At 39.0% G+C, this 16,734-nt stretch overlaps 1 protein-coding gene across 3 annotated transcripts; it reads left to right on the top strand.

Annotated features, from left to right (window-relative positions):
* Window positions 1–30: 30 nt before the first annotated feature.
* On the top strand, window positions 31–9,994 carry rgcc (regulator of cell cycle). Of its 3 annotated transcripts, none has more exons than XM_023336846.1 (5): window positions 31–1,877; window positions 2,015–2,188; window positions 6,840–6,947; window positions 8,152–8,214; window positions 9,419–9,994. In XM_023336846.1, exons 1-5 carry the CDS (start codon window positions 1,850–1,852, stop codon window positions 9,424–9,426), a joined length of 381 nt encoding a protein of 126 aa, XP_023192614.1. In that variant the 5' UTR covers window positions 31–1,849; the 3' UTR covers window positions 9,427–9,994. The 3 variants fall into 3 exon arrangements, with proteins under 3 accessions (XP_023192614.1, XP_005803851.1, XP_023192613.1); XM_005803794.2 differs by having other exon boundaries at window positions 8,149–8,214; XM_023336845.1 differs by lacking the exon at window positions 9,419–9,994 and having other exon boundaries at window positions 8,152–8,225.
* Window positions 9,995–16,734: the final 6,740 nt, after the last annotated feature.

Here is a 16,734-nt window from a genome sequence, read left to right as displayed (position 1 = left end):
CGCATCACGTTTGGCATCTTAAGAAATAACCAAGTAATCTCCTCTGAGTAGGGTTAGCAGTAGTATTTCTACTGACTGATTGAAAAAATTAGGGATGAAAACAAACTCGGAAGACAACGTGACTAGCTTGTAAAATGAGTAGTGGTCTCAGAAAAGTTTTTACGCCTGTCCATTGGATTTAAGTGCGTCCAGCATTTCACCTCAGTCTTCGACTAACTTCGATTTAAACTATTCGACTTCGAAGTTGTGTCTAAACCTTTCAGGTTTGGTTCGGAAGTTGGTCTTTAGTTGCTGGTCTTGTCAGCTTTGATGTTCTGCCGGCAGATGGCAGCATAAGCTTGGTTTTGCTCACAGATTTGGCCTGAACACCCCGCCAGGTACATAAACCTGTCTCACAGTTATTAAGCTCAGAGATCATGAAGGCACGAACTCTGCAAAAACAGGAAGACTTAGGAGATGTTTGTCTGAGGAAACAGTTTTATGCTTTCTATATCTTGTAAATTACTTCTATTTTCTGCATTCAAGTCCTGTCAGATCATAATCATTCTCTTATCTTTATTTGGCAGATGTCAAATTGCTGTGAATTTGAAATAAATAGAAAAACGTGGTGGAAGGCTAATAACTAGTTTGGGGAAACCACCCACTTTATCTAATCTTAGCAATTAAAACCGTCAAATAGATTCTCATTTTTGTATTTAGCTGATAGCTTTCAGTCTTTTACTTGTTCAGTTTTCTACAAACTGTCTGCAGTATGACATGTCTCTGCTACAATAAGAGACAAAAAAAGTGAATTAAGTGTTTTTTGTTGATGTTAGTTGACATAAAATTGGCCTTTTATTAAGCTACTATTATGCTCAATAATCACTGTGACCAGAAAATTGGTCGTAAAGTTAATATACAACGGCTACGGATGACATATAAACAAGGTTATAAAACTTTTCTGTTTTATAAGTTTTCTGTAGAAATGTTATTAGAAAATATGTTGTCTATTCATTTTGCATTTTCATATTTTTTATATAGAATATAAAAAAAACGTTAATTTTAACCCAAGTCCCATACAAATTTAAGTCTTATTCAACATACTCATTTACTATCTTAACATTAGTCAAAGTAGTTAATTTAACAAACTGTATTGTGAAACCATCCATCAAACTCATAACCTAACCTGGTTGTATTAAAAGAACCCAGAATTATTTTTGGTCTACATTTCATAGAACAAGTAAAAAACAAACAAAACAAAAAAAACACAACAAAAAACAAATTAGGAAGTTTTTACATGGCTGCTATTTTTTCCCTTAGATGGACTCAGTGTACTTACTTCGTTTTCCCAAGGCTGTATTTCCTTTATTTCCCGCCTGGCATAGCGCCTTGGGATAATAATAGCAGGTTATAATATTTGATATTAGCGCCTGATCCCTTAATAACCCCCAGATATGACTGAAGATGATGCTGGTTCTTGTATGTCCGTGTGGTCACTGGGTATTATGGTCTGCCTGGTGACACAGCAACTGGATCCTCATCAGAAGAACATGAGCATTACTGCTCCTCTTGGCGGCTAACACCACGGTTGTTTACAAACATCTTTTTTGAGGGGAGGGGGGAGGGGGCGGTGCAGTTTAACCGGGAAAAGTTTTATTGGTCACGCGCGCCAACATGAACACTCAGACACACACGCGCCGCCCCCTTCGAGTCGGGCTCGTTTAAAGGCGCGCGCCAGCTCTCGGCCTGAGGGCTTATACTCGCAGAGCATCAGAGCTTCACCGTTCCTCGCTGGGACAGACTGAGATATTTTATTATACGGACAGTTTTAGGAAGTTTCCGGATATTCTAAAACCCGACTGGTGGCATCATGAAGTCCCCGAAACTGAAGACTCCAGGTAGGTCCATTTTTATTATTTACTACCACTCTTATTACCTCTGGCTTCGTGCCCCTCTGCCACCTGGTCGGAGGGTTTCATGTATAATAATGACCTAAACTGTAGAAGTGACAGCTGCTGCCTCCTCCGTTTTGCAGGGAAGTTCGCCAAGGAGGAGGACCTGAGCGACGTCCTGTGCGAGTTCGACGCGGTAATAGAAGACTTCACGTCGCCCGTGGAGAAGCGACACTTCAGGTACGACGAGCACCTGAAGACGGTGAAGAGGAGGAGCAGCGCGAGCGTCAGCGACAGCGGCATCAGCGACACCGACAGTGAGTGTTACCTCTTCCTCCCTGAGCGGCTTTTCTTTCCATGTGGCCTTTTCTATCTTCGTGTCACCTAAATAGAAGCTTGCAAGCCAGAATTTGTGGGTTTAAATACACAGTAACTTTCTGAACAGAACCAGCCTCAGGTTTTATGGGTTCAAAGGCTGAATCTGTTTTTCTTATGGGTTTTTCTTTTTTTGTAAGTGAAAAATCACTTCCATGTTTTTTTTTTTTTAATTGACCGTCCTTGGCTGCATATGTTGCAATTTAAGATGTGTGTAATTAATAAGCCAATAATAAGTTGTTTAAACTCACTGTATGACAGAATGTGACCAGGAACGTCACATTATCTAATAAATAACACTGCAGATCAATCAGAATGCAATACATAAATCATGCAAACGTTTGGCCATAAAAATAAAACAAAACAGACATAGATCAGTGAAATATAAGTGCATTAGAATTATTCACTGTTCACACAATATAAGCCATTTATCATTTCTAATATATATATATATACAGTGACGTGCGGTCAGGGGAGGCAGGTGAGGCAGTGCCTCACCAGCCATCATGGAAAGAAAGAACATATATAATCATAAAGTAATTTAAATTGTTATATTCATCCGGTGGTTTGTACTAAAAAATATTTAATTTTCATGTAGCTTCACCAATTTCGATTTTTATTTGTTCAAAATCGCTGAATTTTCTTATTTTCCCATTCAAATGCTTGGAAGCGATGCCGGTGAGGCAGCAGCGAGCTCTGCCTCACCTTGGATTGCGCAACCCCTGGCTCTGCGCTGGCTGCTAAGCGGAGAGAGCATGTTGCTGTACGGCGTCAATAAAATGGTTTAAACAAATTTAATATGTGAACTTATTTCCAATAATTTAGCTTATGTATATAATGTACAGTGCTTTTTGTCACCAACTGTGTTTGTGTAACGTGTTTCGTGTAATGAGCGATTATAAACGGCAGAGAACAGGTTCGAGGTGAGGCAGGCAGTTCTCTTGCCTTATGGCAGGGGGCGCTCAAGATCCCAGACGTTCGTCTTGTTCACTCCTCAACTGCCGAGTAAGTGACAGCGAGCTAGGCTAAACGATTCGGGAAGCAAGTCAAGTGCAGCGATAGATTTTGTGAGCTACAGTTTGTATGTGTAAGGATGCAGAAGTGAAACATAACCTGTAAACTGCTGTCAATCTATGCATCTATTTGCAAATCTGATTCTGATGACGTCAGTGCCTCACCAGCTATGAACCTCACCGCACGTCACTGTATATATATATATATATATATATATATATATATATATATATATATATATATATATATATATATATATATATATATATATAAGATGCTGTAATTTAATAATGCAAATGTATAATATTTGCATATATTTGCAATATATATATATATATATATATATATATATATATATATATATATATATATATATATATATATATATATATATATATATATAAAAGTTTGTGTAATATGTGTTAAGATAATGACATTTCGACAGTTATGTTATAGCTCATTTGCTCCAGTGCACCATGAAGTAACAGTTACCTCATGGTGTTACTTAGTAACTGAAACTGTAGCCCCGCCCACTGAGCTCTGATTGGTGGGGCTGACAGATGAAATAAATCATAAATTACTATAAAATTATATAAGGTTTTTCAAAAATAAAATATTATATATATACATATTTCATAAATTAATGCTACACTACTCCATTCCTCTGATTATTGATTCCCGTTGGACTGTGACACTTTTGAACGTCCTTTCACCACAAACATATTGCTTTGTGACTGTTAACATACATAAGGAAGCTATTAGTTAGTTACTTTAAATTCTAAATACAATTCTAATTGGAAAAATTACTAAATAAGATGTTCTAAATTTGGAATAAAAGTAAAAGGTTAAAATTTAACAGATATGAAGTTAAAAAATCAAATCTCTCTGGTGCCCCCTGCTGGACTGCTATTAGCTTGGTTAGCTTTCATCTTGGCCCACTCTGCCGTTCAACAAACAGCAGTGGAAGTTTCTTTTCCCCCCTCAAATCTGAGTAAAGATTAGATCCACCGTAGTATAATTTGGGTTACAGCTGTCACATATTCATATATTACTCGACCATAGAGTGGTTTTAAAAAAAACTGTCTACCCCAGCTGTGGAGCTGGCTCCAGATACTCAGCTGGGTCAGAGTCAAATGCTGACACACAGAGAAAAGTATCCTCCAGCCCCGCATATGTGGAAATGCTTTCCCCCCACACACATGTACAAGTAGGTTAGACTTCCAATGAAAGGTGTGGAAAAAAGACTTTTATGGTTTTGGGATATTCAAGATCAGGGATTTTTTCAAACGGTGGTGGTGAGAAGTTAATCTAGTCTCAACAAATAACCTACTTGACATTAAGCTATGTGCTGCTGTTCAAAACGGATCTGAAACATCACGCATGAGTAACTACATTACTGTCGTTCAAATGCAACGCACGTTTACATTAGGGTCGTTTTCATAGGCTTGAACTAAAAATGTGTTCAGACTATCGTCTCCGGTTTTACTTCACTCCTGAAAGCAGCACAGCGGACAGACAGGAGCCGGCAGTGTTGGTTTTTTAGTCTATACTAGTGTTTAGTATATGTTTATCTATCACATATGGTTTACATTGTTTTAATATATTATAGAAAAACACCTTCATCTTTAAGATATGGTAGTTTTTATGCGGTACAGGCTCAGGAGGAAGGTGTCTGAACTCGTTTTTGGGTTTTTTGGAGCTAAAGAGCCTCAGGATTTACTCAAGGGTTCAGATTCCTGTCCTCTCCAAGGCAGTCTAATGAAGAGAGAGCTGTCCAGTGTAAGGAGGACCTATTGTCTCACTGCCTGATGGATGGATCTGCAGATGAAGGGGCAGATGAATGAAGAAAACCCACCCATTGCTTCCCTCCGACGTGTTGATGTGTCAGTAAAAAAGAACAACTAAAGACGGAAGCGATGCAGAGATGAATAAGAGAGGTGCCTGGAGAGTTCAAGTCAAACACTGATGCTAACTCCCAGTTTACGAGGGTGTGTGTAGGCGTGTGTGTGTGTGTGGTGACCCCTGTCTCCTGCTGGGAGCGGGTCAGAGTGGGGAGTAAGTAGGTGCTTGACATCTGACTCGCTGTTAAGCTGCAGACTGGAGCGCAGAGTTCTGCCTCGCCTTCTCCTCTTACTTACAGCTGGGGAGGAATGGCAATGAGGCAAGTTCAGTTTGACTTATTGATAGGTCTGTTGCAAAAAGCAATAAATCAGTTAATCACACGGTAATTGAAACATGTTCAATCATTTCCATTTGCATGATTCATCAGTTTCTCTCTTCTCTCTTTCTACCAAAAACTGGATGACAAAAGTCTTCAGTTTGGTTCCTTGGTCTCAACCAGCTCTTTTTTTGAAGGGCAGTTTTGTTTTTTGGAAGCTTTATAATTAATTTTATTTGTTGTTTCTGTTGTTTTGTTTATTTATTTTGAATATTTAAAATGTCTTCCATTGCCAGTGTTAAATGTTCAATAGAATTTAAAGTTTGTTGATCTTTGAGAACGTGTTCTTGCATCATTGTTTCATTACCAACATATTGCTTAAAAATGACCTCAAAACAATATGATCTTTTATCGCAATAACTTCTGGGTCAATTTATCATCCAGCAAAATCTGTTTTCAAATTGAACGCAGTAAATAAACTCAACAACCAACAGCTGTCAGACTGAAGCAGCTTATGCAGACGTCTGATTTTATCCATAAATGTTTGGTTTAAAACTACTCCAACCATAAACAAAGACGCTGGAGCACATTGAGTCCTTTTAATCCTTTTCAATCGTTAAAAAACCAAAGTTGGCATGTTGGGGGAGAATAATTGTAAAAGGATATCGGTTAGGTAACTCCTGATTAGTTCATCTCTGATTGCAAGGTTTCAACTCTGCAAACAATTACTGTCTTTCTGCTCTTTGAAGTGTTTTTAATGAGAAGAGAAGAGGTTCTTATCTTTGAACAGCGTCATCTCTCCTCAACTTGTTGCTGTGCACTGTCTGTCAGCTGGCAGAATGCAAGCTCCTACAGTTTTCACTTATTTCACTTTAACTTACAAGAGAAACAAATTAAGCTGTTTGGATCTAAAGTTACTCTAATGAGGGGAACGCTACTTCAAGCTGGCAAGCATAAAAAACTCAAAAATAACACAGTTATTAAAGACTACTACTAAATTTAGTTTGTATTTTTCTTTAGGTGCGTGCATTAAAGTTAAATATTTCTATTTTCATTTTTGTGTATCCACTGTAAGATTGTGGAACTATGGGGATTTTATTAAATACAGGTATCTCATAGCTACCCAGGTCTACTTGTATATTAGCGAATGAATGTAAACGGGGCAGACAGCAGAGCAAACAACAGTTAAACAGATCTTCTTTTGCAGATTTTCTGTCATGGAAAAAAAAAAGTATTTTTTTTCCTGTACTTTTGTGGAAAAAGTCCGGCCACGTGCGCACGCTACATGTAGATGACAGGCCATAGATAAAGGCTGTCATTAACGGAGAATGCAGACGGAAGCGAAGCTGCTCTTCTGACACAGATCAGAGTTGGCCGTGTCGGTGTCAGATTAATCTGTGTGTCTTTTGTCTTCCTGACAGGTGCCGATTCGCTCAACAGAAATAGCTTCAGCTTCAGTGACGAGAGGCTGAATTCCCCCAGCGCCCACTCCCCCGCAACAACCTCCCCGCCGCTGATGTCACCCAAACGTGAGCTCAGCACCTCTAATACATTCACTGTTCCCTTCTCTGGTTCTATGGAAGGAGAAACATGTCAAAGATTTAAAGAGGAATAAAAGGAAGAATCAGCAAGTTCAAAATGCAAAATTCACAGGAGGATTAGTGCTTTTAGTTTTGTTTTTTTAAAGTTTTTTTCTTATATCTATGTATCTATATGTCGAGTAAAGCTTTTTTTTATTGTATGTCTGTTTATATAAAGCTAAATCCCCAGACAACTTCAAGTAATTTAATTCACAACAAGCATATTCACAATCATTACAACAACATGTACTCCATTTTGATTCAATTTATCATCTGATTGATATCAGACAATTGGTCTGATATCAGCCAAAAGAAATGGATTTTAGAATATATCGCCCTGCATTTGAAGTCTCAGATATAAGCTAAAAGATTTCTATCCAGCAGCAGTTGTATCCCACAGTCAGACCCATAGATTAATAATAAATAGGTCAGTTGTTCTCATACTGGTTGTTGACTGTTGTTGTCTGTCTGAATATCACTTGGCCAAACATTTTCTAACATTCCACACTATAAAATAAGTCATTTATGATACATGCTGATGTTGCATTGGGTCAATATTGGTATCGTCCAGTACTCAAAGCTGTGATATTGCATCAGAAGTGAAAAATAATGTATCAGGACACCCCTAGTTAAAATGCAACAGAACAGGGCGACAGTGTGGAGGAGCAACCGTCTTTTAATAGAAAGAAACTTCCAGCTTGTAAATTCACCGTTTTATGTGTTTAGAAGAGAAGACAAGATATTACTATTCTCATATTTTTCTCAGCCTGTGCACACACAGATAAACAAGTCAAAAAACAAACAAAAGAAAACTATTAAAGGCTGAATGGGGTCGTTCCATTAATGTTAACATTTGACATTAATTGAAATACCATGTTGAAAAAATTTTAAATTTAGTGAAAAAAGCAAAAGTAATGGAGATATAATATTAAAATAATTTAATACATTTTTACTTCTGAACCAAAAGTTATTTTACACCATGGTCTTTGTTTGGCCCTCTCATTCTTCCATATATTCCTTCATTAAACCCAGAGAAATCCAAATCTGCGGCACTATGGAGCATTTCAGAAGCTCTACAATCAGATAAACATCACACAGAAAATAAACGGAGCATCATTTAACGCCACACATCTTTCTGTCCCGCCCCCAGCAGCCAAACTGGGTGACACCAAAGAACTGGAGGACTTCATCGCCGACCTGGACCGGACATTAGAGAGTGAGTGTTGAAGTCTGTCAGAACCAGTGTGATTAAGCCGCCCTGCGCCACGGTGCCCGCCGCTCTTTGGGATTAGCGTGGGCGTTCAGTTGCGTGTCAGCTATGCTAACGACCGCTCACGGAGCGCCACGGGAGGCGCTACCCTCTGCTTTCCAAGACACAATGATGTGTCAGGATTATGAAGGGCCTTGGACATGCTGTGCAGACGTCTTGGGTTACATCAGACACAGACAGACATGGGGTCGCCTGTCACCTTGTCACCCGACTGTGAAGAACTCTTCTGCTAGCGTTGTGAAATTAGCAGGAAGCAGCGACAACTCCAGCTTCCTGGATCTTTTTCTACTTTTGTTTGCACATGTAACTCCATCTTGTATCCCTAAGCTTATAAAGCTCTGACCTAGCAATATTAGATTTAAACATTTTGTTTTCTCTTTAATTAACTATAAATAACAGCATTAAACTTTTTATAACATTCTGAGTAGGTTAAATATTAAACTGCTTTACCAATAAAATGTTAATGGTAAAATAAAAAACAACAGTTACAGAGCTGTTTCTCTGCAGCACTGAAACACAATAACTGCAGTAAAATCAGTTTATGAGACACAGTGAAACTACAAATTAATTACAACATATGTTTTTAACATTTTACTAAACAAATTACAGCAAATAGCCTTTTAAATTTTTTGGCAGATGTAAAAATATGTTTAGTTCTTTCAACAATGTCCTTTTAAAACAACAGTGGATATGAACTTAATATATGGAACTATAAAAAAATTCAAAAAGCCTTTTCCTCATGATCCATTCAGAATTATTAATACTAGGAGTACACAGTCTGTATTTCAGCAGGTTCTCACTATCAGGTCCAAACATTGGTCTTGATCACAGAGCTAACATGTGAAATTAGCATGATTACTACAATTCTCATTTGTAGCAGTGTCTGTGTGGATTTGCTGTAAGTAGATCCAGGGGCATTCAGGAAAATCTGTCCGTCCTTCCAGTCAGTAGACATTAGAGGTATGCGATACTGCATATTTCGATATTGATCCTGTAATTATTTTTTCACGAATGTATGAATTTTTATTTACTTCAGAGAACGACGGCTTTACGACGTCCAGCCTATTAAATCAAGCGTCTGCCGCTCTGAGAATAGATTCGGTGACTCAGATCCCTGATGGTGTCTCTCTGTCCGTCTGTCTGTCGTCAGGCATGTGACCCAGGAGCTCTCTGTCACCTTGGAGCATAGCCATGACGGAGGGAGGGAGTGGATTTCTGGACCGTCGCTGAGCAGTTAAAATGCGCCTGGTCAGCTGCCCAGCAGGATGCAGCTGGAGAGAACAGCAGCAGAACCCTGAAGGCTGCTGCAGCCGGTCCACACACACTTTCTGGACTATGTGCTGCAGGGACGTTCTCAATCTGCTTTCTGTAGAACTGGAACTAAAACGAGTTTGGATCGCTAACATCATCCTGACGGACACTCCAGGCTCCACTCTCTCATCCTAAACCTGAGCTGGAAGAGTTATTTAAACAAAAAAGGCTTTTTGTAACAGAAACATATTTGTAATTTTATAAAGCTTCCTGCTGTCGATTTATGATCCTTTTCGTGAAATCTATTTTTGTATCGTATGTATATAATGTTTCAGATTCTATTTGTGCTAACCCGGACGGATCAAGATGAGACTCACACTGACTGGAGGGAAAACTGGAGAGCAGTGTCTGTACCTAATACAGCTAACACCTGCCAGAGAAAATATTCAACTATAAAATATTCTTAACATAGCAACACGAGACTCTTGTATTTATTTATGCATTCATGTCATCAGTCTGTTCTGTCAGAAAGTCTGATGAAATAAGTTTCTTTTTTCAGGAAGGAAATGAACTATGAGGAAAACATCTAATCTCAAACTTTTGACATTTCTAGAAATGAGTCACTTTAAAGTGCTTTTAATACCAGTTCTTTTTATACGCTGTTGCCATGGCAGCTTTTATATGACAAACAATCATGCTGAGTTTAATATTGTGGCCTTAATTATCTCTGAGTTTTTTTCATAATGAAAATTCCAGATGATGTCACTCATCTTAAAGGGACGTTTTGGTTTTAAAGGTTCTGTGACGCTGTTAGCAGTAATATCTCTCTGATCCATAAACATATAAAATATAATATTGCAGTGAGTTTGTATAAAAGTGGACGACTTCCTGTAAGCACTGATACATTAAATACTAATTTGGTTATGGCCACAAAAACTTACCGCATTGTACCACAAAAACTTATGAAAATGAGTTGGGGTTTTTTTTGTCAAAACTGACCTGTTTCTATTAACCGAATTGATTTTTGTAATTCCAATTAGCACAATTTTATGTCACTGATGATTCTTGTGTTTTTTCAGGTTTCATAGTTTTTGGGATTTTATTTTAAACCCATCAGCTGATTGGGAGGCAAAACATCATTTTGAGAAACTGGCATTAAAATGAACAATGCTTCCTTGTGAAAATATAAAAAAATAAATAGAATTCACTAATGTGGCATTTTAGTGAACTCATAAAATCTCTATCTGTCCATCTTATGTCATATTCCAGATTACACAACCTGTTGCAGCCAAACCTTCATGTCTTCCATGCAGGCAAATCAAACAACATTGTGTTTATTTCTCTACATTTCGGTTTCCTTAACTACAGATTCGTGCTGCCATCCTCCTAGGAGAGACGGACGGAAAAATAACCACTAGCATCAGCGAAGCGTTGGAACATCCACTTCCTTCCTAGAATACGCCTCATACAAGCAGGAACAGACACTGAAATAGATTAAACAAATCTCGGGGCTTCTGAGCCCATTAATCATCCACTCAACAAAGCAGCACTTATGTAACGTCTTTAGCAACAGGGTCTATTTCCAGAGGTGGAGGGAGACGGGAGGGTGTGACCCCGCTCAGCAGCAGCTGAGGCTGAAGTCTTCTGATGTCACAGGCACCCCTCTGTCTGTTGATTACTAGAGGTCAAATGTCACTATTGGGGGGTGGGGGGGTAAGGCATGCTTCGATACTGGTTTCATAGAGACAGTGCAGCAGGTGCAGACAGGCTGCTGGTAAATGTAGTCTAATAAAAATACACTTTTCTTTAGGGTTTTAACCCTGGATTTTATGCTCTCATTTAAAAAAATAAAAACTACAAACTTCAACATATTTTATCTGGATTTGATGTGATTGTCCAACAAAGAAACTGTTCAGAATTGTGAAGTGAAAGGAAAACGATAAACAGATTCAGTGGATGATGGCGTGGCAATTTTTTTTAATGGCTTATCGAATGAACAGACTTATTCACGTGTGATTTTGACTGCATTTGTTATGTAATGGAAACGCCGCAATTGTGGTTTTTTCAACATTAGCCCAATATCGACAAATTTTTAAGCACATTTGTAGATGGAAAGGCAATTAGTGTTGCTTGAAAAGTGAAAAGAGTTCACTTCGCTCATCTGCATTCACGAGTAACTGGCTCCCCAAAGTTATGGCTACCAATCACGGTCTGCAGATTTTGCCCATCCACTGCCCCTCCATGCCAGCGTGGTTTCATCTGACAACAGGAAGCTGGCACAGAGACACCAGCTGCTTCCTCAGCACAGTTGGCAGAGTGAAGCTGGGTACTTGGACTCCAGCTCTCTGCGCTGCTCTGCGCTCTGAGTCCGGTGTTCAGAGGATAGATGAAGTGACAGTGTGTTGACACAACAGATGATCCCCCCTGTCCCACCGCTGAGGACCAGGGATGAAGCCCTCCCTGTTGAAACAACCTTCCTCCTGTCTGGCAGCAGTAGGCATCTTTTCTTGCTTCATGGGTTCTGTGCAAGCACTGGACCTTCCAGAGTACAACCAGCACACATACTGGACTCAGATGTTCTTGTAACTCATATTAATTCAATTTCTTTAAAGGAGTTACTGTAGACGGTGATGGCTCTGGGCAAGAAGGATCTCGTGTAGTGGTCCATGTTATAAGCCTTTTGGCTGAAGACATGGTCAGGGTTGTCCATAATTTTCTTGATTTTATGTGAAATCCTTCTTTGCGTCGTCATCTCCAGAGGTCCCACAGTCGTCTGAGCAGAACCAGCCTTCTTTAGCTCACTGGTTCAGATGCTGCTGCCCGAACAGATGATGATGGAAGGGCCCTTCCTTGGAGTCTTAACAACAGACTCCAAGGAAGAGGTAGAGAGAACACAAGTGATGCAAGAATGATAAGAAGGAATTCCTTGGCACTGCAGGGACATAAAGTGAAAACTGGGAACTCTGGAAAGACAAAAGTGTAAAGACTTGGCCATACAGAAAACCTTTTTACCAAATGAAGCCTTTCCATTGAGATGCACTCTGATGTGAGGCCCCCTGATGACTGCTGTGGTCTCTCTATGAATAGGCTGGGCAGGGACGCACAGATGTTTATCCACATCACAAAAACACAGAAGCACCCCTATCCAGATGTCAGGTTCTCTTCATCGCTGGTGTCCAGATGCGGACCGAGGGCGGGGAACATTAATGACTGGGTTCAGACATCAGACTGATCACGCTCTGTGGGGTACTGCTACCTTGAACTTCTATTTTAATCTGCCTTGGTCATGTTTTAATTTACATTTATAAAGACAGAACCTCTAAGTCAACATAGAAAGATGACTGTGGAGAAAATATACATATTCTCAACATTTCTGCTATATAACGTCAGTTAATGGGACGGGGCAGAAGGCAATCACTGGCTCTATAGTAAATACACCAGAGGTACAGTGGTCAATGAGATCTTATGGAAAGAGATTGCCACAATATTTCAAGTGCAAGTCTTTCACAGTGAGTTCCTTAAGCTTGACACCTATTGTTGTTTGAGGCTCTTATTTTGAAGTACGAGGTAGTAGTTCTGGTGGTAACAGGGTAGGCTAAAGAAGGCAAGGCAACTTTATTTATATAGCACCTTTCAGCCAGAGGCAATTCAAAGTGCTTGTACAAAAAGGTTTAAAACAATATACAACAAGAAAATAAAATAATAAAAAAAAACAAGCATAAAGACTCTTCAGGCTGACATTACTTAGTTGTAAAACAATAAACGTTATAGGTGGTCAGCGAAACATTGACTGCGTCCCCATTGATAATAAATTTGCGCAAATTGGAATTACGAAAATAAATTTGTTTAATGGAAACACGGCAATTTCGAATGAACTCCCATTTTTTTCGCTAAACAAATGTTTGCGCTAAGATGATGTGCTTTTTCAGCCGCATCAAAGCTTTGTGTATTTCGCAAAACTGCAACAGAAACTTTTATTCCCACATCTCACGAGTCACGTGATCAACAACCGGATGTTCGTGCTGGCGGAAAAGACGAAGAAGACGACAGGAAGCGGTAGGAGGACGATGACGCGAAGTGTTTCATGAGGAGGAGTTTGACGGAACGTCTGAGCATGTGTAACTAAGACTTTAACACAGAAGGAATCGTTAGATAAATGTTTGGTAGACTTTTAAGAACTGCTAAAAAAAATTCTGCCTGTGATGCCAATCTTTATTAGGAATGCGCTTTATCTTTAGACTATCAGTTGTTAGACAATGTGTACTCCAATGCCTCGTTTCCACTGAGCACTGAGGTGAACTTTTATTAAGTTTCCCTTCATAAATTAAATCATGATTTCAAAACTGCATCTCGTATTTCTGCAGTTTATCACTGACTAACCATTACTTTGGTGATCATACACATTTACGGGTGCCAAACAGCGAAAGCAGAAGAAATCTATCAGGGGGGCAAATACTTTTTCATAGCACTAGATTTTCTTCACTACATCATTTTGGCTTATTTGGTAACTTAGAAACTAAAAATGGAAGTGAAAAAATATCAACATTTCCAATGTGGAAAAAACACAAAGCGCATGGTGTTGTGACAACAGAATTAAATCTGAATGTCACGTCAGAACTGATCTATTTATATCTCTGACTCAGTGAATTAAACTTCACCAATTCGCTGTTAGCTGTTACAACTTCCTTTATATTCTAACACAAGAAGCCCTGAAGGAAAGCCCGACATGGTCTCGTATTCAGGATATCTTATTCGTCGACACTCATAACTTGTAAGGAAGCGTGTCAGTGAAGTTACATTCTTTGGTTCTGACATGTTGAATGTAGATAAGTCCGAACTTGTCAGCTGAGTTGCTCCATTCCCACACGGCTTTCCACACCGTCTGCAACAGTTCGACTGGACCTCACAGTGTTGATGCCTCATCACAGAGCTGAAGTAAAAAGGGTTTGTTTGGACAGTGTGTGTCTCATCACACACACAGTACGGACCGCGTTGGTGGACTCTTCCCCACAGTGGCAGAACGTAGAAAATGCTTAAAAAGAACCGTTTTCAGCTTGTATTGTAAATTAATTTTAGTTTGACAGCTGACAGAATAACCCACAGCTGTGAGGTTTTTTGCAATTTGTGACTAAAAATTGTTAGAAATGTAATTATCTTTGGATCTTAAAGTGCTCGCAAATAATACTGAATATTTCAAAGTTCTCACGACAAACTGTGCATGCTTTTTCATGCGCTGCCTCGCTGTTTGCATGAGGAGAGCAGCAGTAATGATGGTTCATAACATGGGATAAAGCTGGCGGAGGAGACGCAGTGATGTCACTGGGGACGCTTGAGGTCATCGGATTCCCAGCCAGAGTTCCCAGCTGTCTGCCGCAGCTTCTCCTGATCCAGCCAGCACTTCCCTTCACGCTTGGCTGGTTTGAGTCAAACCAGCAGGGTTTTGTGCAGAGGAAATATCAGCAGCAGTGTACAACAATGTAGATAGGAAAAAAAAAAAAAGTTAATTTTCACCAAAAACTTTGAAATCTTTTGGCGGAATGTCAGAAATTTTCTAGATGCGGGAAGTCGAAAATTAACTACAAAAACTGAAATATTGAGATTAATCTCAGAAAGTTTGTAGAAAAGGACATTTTTCAATTTGAAAAGTCACATTTCTGCTAGAAAATCTCAGAAATTTCTAGAGTGACCTCAGAGATTCTGCAGAAAAGGACATTTCTGAGTTTGAAAGGTAAATAATTGGCTAGAAAAAAAATAATAATTTTGAGAGGAATCTCAGAAATGTTGTAGAAAATGAAATATCTGAGTGAGAAGTTGAAAATTGTCTGGGGAAAAAACGTGCAAATTTTGATTTAATCTCAGAAATGTTCAAATTGAATTAAAAAAAAAAAAGATTTCACTTTCAAGAGGCAAAAATGTTCCACTTTTGAAACTAAAAAATTTCTGTTTTTTTGGCAGAAATGTATTCCTCCTATTTTTCCCTTCTGTCTACAATGGCCCTAATATACTGTAATAGCACTGTGCCACTATTCCATGCCTGTTGGTAATAAGTTTTTTGTTTCTGCTTTGTAAAAAAAACTAAACAAAATAGAAGATAAAATGGGGCATAAATAATAAGATAAGAAGTATACGGTGCGTTTTAAACTTATGACCCTTAAACTTTTTTTAAACTGAACATGCTTATGACAACCATGTGTAACTTTTCTTCCACTTTACAACCATGAACTACTTAATTTGTTAACCCAAGCTCCCAATAAGATACGCTGAAAGTTTCAACATGACAGAATGGGGAAAATATTCAGTGGGTGTGAATAGTTTTGTAAGTAAGAGCTACTGTAATTCTGATGGAGTGATGATGATGATGATGATGAATCCCAGTGGACGCCTGAGTGGACGGTGAACCAGTTTGCAGACAGACTGAGCCAATCCGTTGTTTGTTAGCATAAAGTGATGTGAGCCGATATTTCCAGCTGATGAGTCAGTGGACTGCTGCACACATGAAGGATGTGACAACGCCTGCAGAAACCGCTGCACTCATCAGCAGGAATTATTTATACATTAATGCAGAAATCATCATTTTTATCAGAGTGGGAAAAGTAAGTATTTTCAATTGGGGTTGGTCATTTATTGTGATAAATTTCTCGTCATAAGAATTTTGATTTATCATTGGCCCGATAAATTATGAATAACGTTTAAAATCCCCCCGAATTTTTTTATTATTTTCCTCAACTGTTTGTTCAATGAGAGTATCACTAAATATAAATCAATTCAAAAACACAAAATGCAGTTACTGTGTTCAGCTTAGTGATACAAATCAATCTTTTTGATGCGATTGGTGTTGGAAAGCAGTTTATCACCCAAATAGGAATGTTTTTAGAGCTGTATGTGTGTTTGTGGGGCAACGCTGCAAAATCAAAATCTTAGCAAAATACTTGGGAAGTCCAAACCCCTACTGTCACTCTACAAAGGCCAGAACAGAACCGCCAGGCAGATCCCAGATGGTGCTAAGCTAAGCTTGCTAACGCTCTTTCCAGCGGTCCATTAAGACTGTCTGGCTCCCATCTGGTCCTCCGTCCATTTCCTTCCATTTGTCCATCTGTCTTTCTGCATCTGAACTTACAGGAAAGGTTGCTACCAAAACCCTCATTTCCGTCTCCTTCCATCCCATCATCAAACGAGTAAAATCTACTGCAGCACACAGAAAGTGCTCTCAGTCTG

Source organism: Xiphophorus maculatus, chromosome 7, assembly GCF_002775205.1.
Source record: "Xiphophorus maculatus strain JP 163 A chromosome 7, X_maculatus-5.0-male, whole genome shotgun sequence".
Classification (NCBI taxonomy): Eukaryota; Metazoa; Chordata; class Actinopteri; order Cyprinodontiformes; family Poeciliidae; genus Xiphophorus; species Xiphophorus maculatus.
The sequence above is the reverse complement of the archived record's forward strand: the minus strand, read 5'-3'. Positions and strand labels throughout refer to the sequence as shown.